Source organism: Protobothrops mucrosquamatus, unplaced genomic scaffold, assembly GCF_001527695.2.
Source record: "Protobothrops mucrosquamatus isolate PMUCROS unplaced genomic scaffold, P.Mucros_1.0 scaffold4454, whole genome shotgun sequence".
Lineage (NCBI taxonomy): Eukaryota > Metazoa > Chordata > Lepidosauria > Squamata > Viperidae > Protobothrops > Protobothrops mucrosquamatus.
In genome coordinates, this window is record NW_015390364.1 from 1 (window position 1) to 9356 (window position 9356).

The 9356-nt window shown below is 39.3% G+C and overlaps 1 protein-coding gene across 2 annotated transcripts in view; it reads left to right on the plus strand.

Annotated features, from left to right (window-relative positions):
* Positions 1–6: 6 nt before the first annotated feature.
* LOC107299029 (SLAIN motif-containing protein 1-like) overlaps positions 7–9356 on the plus strand; it is a 16023-nt gene continuing 6673 nt past the window's right edge. Inside the window, exons 1-4 of one of the 2 annotated variants that reach the window (XM_015828395.1) lie at positions 7–58; positions 2021–2170; positions 4181–4531; positions 6123–6278. In XM_015828395.1, the coding sequence (XP_015683881.1) occupies positions 2110–2170; positions 4181–4531; positions 6123–6278 (568 nt within the window). In that variant the 5' untranslated portion in view covers positions 7–58; positions 2021–2109. Of the gene's footprint in view, positions 59–2020; positions 2171–4180; positions 4532–6122; positions 6279–9356 lie in introns of those variants that run through there. The other variant, XM_015828394.1, reaches the window with a different exon arrangement.

A 9356-nucleotide genomic window follows, 5' to 3' on the forward strand; every position in this document is an offset into this window, starting at 1 on the left:
AACAGTCCTGCGTTCCCTAAAACCTTCAGCAAAGCAATATTAACACCTGAACAAACAGGTAATGCCTACTTTCTTACTAACATAACAGTTTAATATTATCATAGCCCAGGCCCTGTAGGTTTACAGAGAGTGTTTTTAAAGACTGATGATGATTCAATCTGGAGTAGAAATCAGGAGATTCTAGTCCTCCCTTAGGCACGGAAGCCAGCTGGGTGACCTTGGGTCCAGTCATTCCCTCTCAGCCTTAATCAGCATCAGGTTCTGCCACAAATTAATATATAAAGAAAAGCCATCGTGGATTGCTAGATTTGCTGTAAAAGCTAAGTAAGTGCAGTGCAAATAATAATAATAATACATGTTCCTGCAACCATGTGAGACAAATGCTAAGAAAAACAATATTAAGTCATCTGTTCCTTGTTGAGGAAATGCAGGTAATGTCAGCACCTGATAAAAATTCAGATGTCTGGCAACTGACTCACATTTATGACCGTTGCTGTGTCCCAGGGTCACGTGATCACCTTTGGCAACCTTCTGACAAGCAAAGTCAATAGGGAAACCAGATTCACTTAACAACCAGTTTTCTAACTTATCAACTGCCATGATTCAATTGACAACTGTGGCAAGAAAGAACGTAAATTGGGGCAAAACTCACTTAACAAATGTCTCACTTAACAACAGAAATTTTGGGCTCAACTGTGGTTGTAAGTTGGAGACTACCTGTACTGGGTCCTTGTGCCTCGTATAGATCCTTAGTTCTGATTGGTCAAGCTGGAGTTGGGGACTGGACAAGGAGTAGAAAGGCCCAGTTTACCCTATCCAGATTCTTGCAGAGTAGCGCTGCAAAATTTAGTACTTATTTAAATGCACAGACTGGAAGTAGAACGGAGCTGTCCTCTTCTCTAATGCCATGTGCCATATATGCCTTTTCTGTGAAGTCCATATATCCCAAATAAATTCTGAGAAAGCAACTTGTTTTACATAACTATACGTGTAGAACCTCAAAATTCCATATAGAATATGGGAAGTAGAGAATTAGCTACCCTCATCATTAACCTTCACAAGAGTCACGGCTCATTAACACATGGGAAGAGGAAAATTAGCTCCCTTAATCTCCTGCTGTAAGATAGTGGTCTATTAAATGCAACTTGGTCCTCTGGGTTTGAGACATCCTTCCTGAAGTACAGCAAAAGACTCAATATGGTAATCTGTGAGAATTTCCCCTTCATTATTTTATTTGCGATGGTATGTTTTCAAAAGAAGATTCTTCCACTTTCTTCTTTCCCCTGCTCTTTTCCGTATCATTTGAAGGGTCCTCTGAGAATTTTACTTGCAAATACAACTGTTATTTGTGCATTTCACTGAATAATGAGACATGATGCCTCCCTACTCTCATGCCCTACAATTATGTGGGATTGTCATTGTTACAATCTTCAGCCAGCCTGTATAAGCTATATAAAATGCATGCTTCCTTGAAATCCAGTATTTGAGAACTGCCAGTTTGGGGAAATTTGAAGTATGATCACCCAGTAACATTTTGGATAGATTGCTAAAATCTCATCAGATATGAACATAGGTTAGGACATCCTATGGAAGCAATACAGGTAGTCCTTGACTTACAACAGTTCATTTATAGTTATTTTCTGTACTCTTCTGAACTTGCAAACAAATTCACCTGCTTTAAGAATTTTCATGAATCAATTCAAAGCAGCAGCATCTTTTTTCAGGTTTGTTCAAGAGGATCTATTTAATGAATAACATAAAATAGTGGTGCTCAGGTGTGGTACAAGCACATTCCTAATCATCTGCAAAGTATGCACATCCTTAGATGGCAGGGTATGTGTGTTTGTACACTTTCATTGAGTCTTTCTTCCAAATAGATATTTATGATGTTGGGAAGATGTGGACATAATGTATATAGCAGTATATAACTGTATATATACTGTATATTCTTAATTTATTAATTTATGAGTTAGTGCTGTTATCTTTATGAAATGTTTATGGATTTAATGTTTTTCAATAGATTGCATTTCTAGAAGCTCCCCTCTTAGTCCCCAGTCATCTCTGGACAGTGAATTGAGCACTCCAGAATTAGAAGATGATTCCATTTCCATGGGGTATAAACTACAAGACCTCACAGATGTCCAGATCATGGCTCGGTTACAAGAAGAAAGTAGGTTGAAATTTTTATTTTCCTTCTTCTAAATAGGTTTTTTGGGGGGTTGTTTGTTTTGTTTTGTTTTGCTTTCTGACTAGGGAAAAAAGGCTTGATCTTTGCAAAACAATATGATTTTGCAGAATATGAGTTTTAAAAATTATCTAATTAAAATTTGAGAATGTGTTACAGTACTTTGGTTTTCAAGGGAAAATGGTGTTTGCGTACTACTTCTCTAACTCCTTAAAACATCTGCATATTTTCACAAAATTGTATTGCTTCTCTTATGACTGGTGGGTTCTCTGGAAAATAGGTGTGAAATTCAAGGAGTTGGATACTAGTTGTCATGGTTCCGACAGATAGAGACATATAAAGCAGAACTCCGAGGCTTGGAAATTCCTCAAAGAACATGTTTATTAGTTACAAAGTATCGGCATGATCAAAAGTGAAACCAAGTCTGAAATTCCCACTAAAAATTTCCCAGTTACAAAGTATAATATCCCACCCACAAATCTATGCCATCACTATGTTCCCCAATATATTCATTTGGCAGGCTTTCTTATACAATGCCTCTGATCGCGGGAGCAGTAAATGACCTTGGTTCCCATGGGACAGAAGATTATTTTGACTAGTGAAGCACCTGGGCAAGCCCCCCTCCCTCCGTTCTATGTGGCAACCTAGAATGAAGAGAAAGATGGCTGCAGCCAAGTTCATTGTAGAGTTGACACTGGTACTGTATATACACAGTCATAAATTTCCCATTTGCCTTTGCATATGAACTACTTCACAGCCTTAAAAATGACATCTATTGTAAGAGACTGGGGTTCTGGAAAAGGAATGGAACAGAGAGTGAATATAAATAATCAAGATTTGGCAGGAAAATCAGTTCATAGCTTATCTCATTAAATGACAACCCGAAGTGGGTCAGCTGCCACCTCAATTCGCTTGTGCTTCGATGCCAAGCGGTGACAGTCTGCCATGGACTCTGGGGAGGGTAGATGGAAGCCAAATGGGACAACTCACCATGGCCAACTTATTGCAAGCCAACTTGCCATGGCCAACTCGCCACAGCCAACTCACCATGGCCCACTCGCCATGGCCAGCTCGCCGCAGGACAATTCACCAAGGGACAATTTAACGATTCAATTTAATTTTTAAAATAAATAAAAATTATTTTAATTTTTGTCATTCACAATTTGTTTTATCTCTCCTTTTGTATTCTTTATTTAATGAGTCTATTCCACCATTTCTTTGATATTCGTGTATCTCTTGCCATCCAACAAGTTGTCCCACATTGAGTTGGCCATGGCAGATTCTTCTGTGGTAAGTTGACAGTGGTGAGTTGGTTGTGATGAGTTGGCCATGGCAAATTGTTCCGTGGTGAGTTGGCTGTGGCAAATTGTCATATACCTGGATGGGAGGGGGGATGCTTGGGGGGAAAGCGAAAGTAACTGCTGCTTGGGGAAAACGAGAGTAATTGCTGTATCTCCCCAGAATGCTGCTTCAAGGTCACCCAGCTGGGAGAAGAACACAGCCTACGCTTGAAGTGACCGTTCCGAAAACATCTTGCTTGAATCTGATTGGTCATAGAGGGATCAGTGATCGGAGGCAGTTTAATGGAGGGAAAAGTTGAACTTAGGGATTTTGGTGCACAATTCTCAGTTCTGGCTATGCACTACTGCAATGCACTTGACTTCTAATAAAACTATACCTTTCTCAACAAACAGAGCCAAGAATCGTTTCTATTTAGAGGTTTATGTTTACGGCAGATCTGACAAAGTGTTTCAAAGACAGATTGTCTTAATGAACTCGGTATAAGTAAGGGTGGGAAATTTCCTCTTATGGTTTCCAGGAGAATGTATTTACCCAGACTCATATTAAAGAAACCTTACTGAAAACTGTGTAATTCTTGCTTCTTTGATCTTGGTTTGTCTGGCAAGATTAAAATAATAATGCAATTATATTTATATTATTAGTAGAAGTACGATTTTTACCATTTTGTATTTTGGATCTTGTTTTCCTTTACAGGCCTGAGGCAAGACTATGCTTCAACTTCAACATCAGTGTCAAGAAACAGTTCCAGTGTATCTCTTCCTTTGATCAAAAAAGGGACCAGTGGTGATCAGGAATTTGATCGTTATAGCCTTGAAGATGAGGAAGAAGAATTTGACCACTTGCCCCCTCCACAGCCTCGGCTCACACGTTGCTCTCCTTTCCAAAAAGGAATTCCCCATTCCCAAACTTTCTCCAATATACGGGACTGTAGGAGGAGCCCAATTTCCCCATATTTTCCCTACAGTAATAACAATCAACAGCAGCCATTTTGTTCTCCTCAACCCCCAAATCTTCTGGAGTCTCAATCAACCAGAATTAATGGAGGTAAGAGTGGCCGCCTTGTGTAACCTGAGTTTTTCATGACATCAGTTTACATCTGATCGTGAACAGACTATCATACTAGTGGGCTGTTGTTTTTTTGATAACATATCTTAAAATAATTCATAAAGGCTTAATATTCTGGAAGTAGTTTCCTTCTTTCCATATATATAAAACCCATTCTTCATATTTCTTTTTTTATTTCCCCACACAAGCTCACATTTTCTCTTCCATAAGAAGAGTATTCCTGTGTTTAGCAGTATGGATTTTGTTGTTTCAAATGGAGCTTTTGCAACCCTGGCACTCCCAGCCATTACAGTCATCCTAACAGGGATGGGAGTCATAATCTAATATAGTTGGAAGGTATTAAGTAAGGAAGGCTAATTTAAATGACGGATCAAAATCCATGCATCTCAGTAAACTGCTTTTCTTGTTGGGGTGACCCTGAGTAATAGATGCTGCTGGCTCGTTGATTTTTTTTTTGTTTTGCATTAAAAATCTTAATTATAGTGAATCTGTCATCATTTCTTTATTTTGGGGGAAAGATAACATTCTTTTAATATATACCGGGGAGTGCTGCAGAAGAAGTGGGCCAGCGCAGCGAGGCAGGTGTCAATTCATGGGAGGCCTGGCTGCAACGGTAAGCGGGTGCAGGGCGCATGGGGCAGCTCCACCCCTCCACCCCTTCCCTAGCTTGTGTTCGCCTCACCCCAAAACTAGGGTTTATTTTTGGGGTAGAGTTTATATTAGGCCCACCCCCCAAAATCAAGCTAAGGCTTATTTTCAGGGTAGGTCTTACTTTCGGGGAAACATGGTATATTACAGTTTTTGAATACACCTGGCAAATATGTCAGAAGTACTGACAATAGGTATGTAAATTATAGCTAGCTGTAATTTGAACTATTTTATTTGATGTTCTGAGAGGTTATTGCTTATTTATACGCAGGATATATATCATTTTGTCTTCCATCAGGTCCATACAGCTTGAAACCTGCTAAATCTGTTCACCTCATATTGTGACTGTTTTTGGACTGCAGCAGAACTAAAGTCCTTTAAGTTGATAGGGCAAAAAGCATGACTCTTGAATACATCTGACTTGGTTGGTTGGCACAAATTTAATTTTCAAAGTTGGGATGGCACAAAAAGTGAGGTAGAGGGTAATACATAACATTTTCTACCATTCTTCCAATCAAGCAAGTTAGGACTAGAAGGGAGAGGAAATATGAAGTAAGGAAGGTTGAGGATGGTTGGGACTGAATTGAACTAGCTTCAACTGGCGAAGATTTTCTGAACTGAAAACTTTCAGAGCCACATGGTACAAATCTCTCCTGTTTCTTTTTTGGAATATTACAATCACTATTATTCCCATCCCAGAAATGGGATTCTAGTATGAAAAGAATATTGTTGGAATTTTCTAAGGTAATGTTATTGCCATAGGAATTGGCATGGCACAATCAAAGGAGATAAGATTTTGCCATTATTAGCTTGCTTGACCAGATGCATCCTTCTATAAATCCCACATCAATTGGTCCTTTTGACTTGATCCGAAAGAACTTTCTCTTTGAAATTCATGCTTGATGTCTTACTTTTGCTGCAGACAAACTCCGAAGAAGCATGCCTAATTTAGCTCGAATGCCAAGTACCCTTACTGTCAATACAAACAACAGCCCTGCCGGTTCTGTGAGGAACAGCCTAAGTTTTGATTCTAACTTGCATGGAGCCAGTAACGGGGTATCCAGAATGCAGTCTTGCAGTAAGTATGTGAATGTTCATGTTCTTTTTATTTATTGAAAGCTGTTTGATTGCCATTATTTCCTAATCTTGGATCTTTTAATCCAATAGTCCTACAGCTGCTGTGGCAAATCATTAGGACTGATAGAAAGAACCAAGGCCCCAGATTTCAGAGAGAAAAAAACTAGAATATTTTACATTCTTGCTTCAGGTAGTTTTTTTCTTTTCAGGATCACTTTAAGTTTATATATGTTGCTTTCAAAAAAATTGCAGGTTAATATGACTTTTTTCCCCTCCCTCCCTTCTTGAGGAACTGTTTCCTCAGAGCAGTTGATTCATTATCAGGAACAAAGGGTAGCGTTTGTCTCCCAGGGTGTCAGGGTGACCGAAGTCCCCCTACAGTGTTATATTTCTTGCACATCTTATTTAGCTGATTAGCAAAATGTTCTGTTTTCTCTGCTTGGTTGGGTGGCCTATAGCAGTCATGGCGAACCTTTTAGAGACCGAGTGCCCAAACTGCAACCCAAAACCCACTTATGCATCGTTGAGTGCCGGGTGAGTGTGGCCCATTGGGTGGGTGTGGCCCATTGGCTGGACATGGCTGCGGTGGTAATGGCAGACTGGATGGGACTAAAAAGTTCAATCAATCAATTCTAACTTTGCAAGATCTTTTTTTTCCCTGCAGGAAGTTGAAATTGACTGATTGATTGAACCTCTTTTTTTTGTACACGGTGGCAGAGACCTAAAGCGAAAAGGTTTTATAAAACCCAGCTGAAGGCCTAGGACTGGGGCAACGGCGCGCGTGCCCACAGAGAGGCCTCTGAGTGCCGCCTCTGGCACCCGTGCCATAGGTTCGCCACCACTGGCCTATAGCAATATCATTTCTTTTTCCTCTTATATTCACCCAAATGCATTCAAGAGGGCTTTCATTCTTGGTATCATGTATTTCTATAGAGATAGAGTGATTGCTTACATACAATGTGTGTAAGTACCTCTTCTTTTGTTGGGTGTGTTTGAACAATTTATATCCTTCTGGCAGCATGTTCCAATCATAGATTCCAACCCACCAAATTTCTGTAATGACAACAATATCATACCTGCCCTCATTTATACCTGCCCTCATGCCCTCAGGTTCTCCGGTTTGTTCCCCAAAACTCTGAGCATTAACGTGTAGGCATCTGAGCTGTTTACGGCTGACCCTGTACTTGCTTCTTACCTCTTCTGTTTTATATCTGAATTCTCCTTCCTTCTCGCCACTTCCTTTCTCATCGTCTAATTTGTTTTCTTGGGGTTTGGTCTTAAAGATTGGCCACCCTCTCTTTCCCTTTTTAGTTTAAAAACCTTCAGATGAGCCTGAGTAGTTGTTTTCCAGTCTATGTGAGGTACAGCCCATCTCTTGCAAGAAGCTCTTCTTGTAGGTAATATAAACCATAGTCTAGAAATGCAAAGTTCTGTTAATGGCGCCATCCCGTGAGACAGAATCCTTGGCTCCCTTGTTTGATATTGATCTATCGTTGGCAGTATGGAAGAGAAGACTATCTGTATCCTGTATTGTTTCCTGTTTAGTTCCTCATAGTTGTGAACTGTGGTGGTGCAGTGGTTAAAATGCAGTATCGCAGGCTAATTCTGCAGTTCAAGTCTCACCGGCTCAAGGTTGACTCAGCCTTCCATCCTTCTGAGGTCGGTAAAATGAGGACCCAGTTTGTTGGGGGTAATTTGCTGACTCTAAACCCCTTAGAGAGGGCTATAAAGCACTGTGAAGCAATATATAAGTCTAAGTGCTATTGCTATAGTTCCGAGATATTATTTCCAGGCATTTGATTGTATCATTCATCCCAACATGAAAGAGGAGAAAGGGATAATAATTGGTGGGCTTGATTATTTTGTAAGCCTCTCTGACACATCTTTGATCTTAGCCTCAGGGATCCAACTTACTTCCCTTAATTCCCTACTAGTTATTTGGTATACAGATTGAAGATTCTGTTCCTCTGTTCCTAGGCAGTCATTAAGAGTTAAACTTAAATTAATCCCTGATGGTGCAATGATTAGAATGCAGTACTGAAGGCTAATTTTGCCAACTGCCAGCAGTTCAAGTCTCACCGGCTCAAGGTTGACTCAGCCTTCCATCTTTCTGAGGTCGATAAAATGAGGATCCAGATTGTTGGGGGGCAATATGCTGACTCGGTAAACCACTTGGGGCTGTAAAGCACTGTGAAGCGGTATATACGTCTAAGTGCTACTGCTATTGCTACTAAATTGAGAGAAACTTTACTTTGAAGGTTTATATTCAGGAAAATGGTTTAATGGAAATTATTTGGATCTCATTTTAAATGTACTTTTATTTTCTGTCACTAAAAATAGGATTCCAAAAAAATACCCAACGAAAGGATTTTTCTATTTTCTTTCTATGAATTTATTATTAACATAGTTGTAAAATTTCCCATCGCAGGAAGACTTTATCTCCAGGAGACAACGATCCAGCAAGATTGCAAAGAATGACGATTGTAGGACTTAGCACTTCGAGTGCATACAAATTCATTCCAGATTCAGTATTTTTTTTATCATTATTTAAAGGATGCTAGGAGGTTTTCTGCTTCCAACTTTCAAGTTGTTTGGCATGATTTGGATAAGAAAATATTTCAATCCAATGCTGTTGTTAAGTACCATCTCTTCACTTTTTCTCCTCTGTGAGGGTTTTAAAATATTTCCCCAAACTCATAAGTATCTGCAGTTACCAAAAGATGACTCGTACAGTGTCATTATGACACAAAGCTCACCCTTAAGTATTTGCATCACAACTTGTTTTTCGGTTGACAGGCTTTGATACAGTATACTGTATGTTTTGTCATCTGCTCCCCTTTCCTTCCGCATGGATATACATGCCTGGATTACATTTATTTATATTTATTTATTTATTTATTTTATTTATATTTAAACTTCTATGCCGCCCTTCTCCCCAGAGGGACTCAGGGCGGCTCACAGCATGTTAAAAAACAACACAAAAAACATTTCCCCTATAAAACCAATTAAAAAGCAAATATATTAATAGCTGTGTCATATTTAAAATCTTTGAAAATTTTTAAAAATTATTCCCTATTTA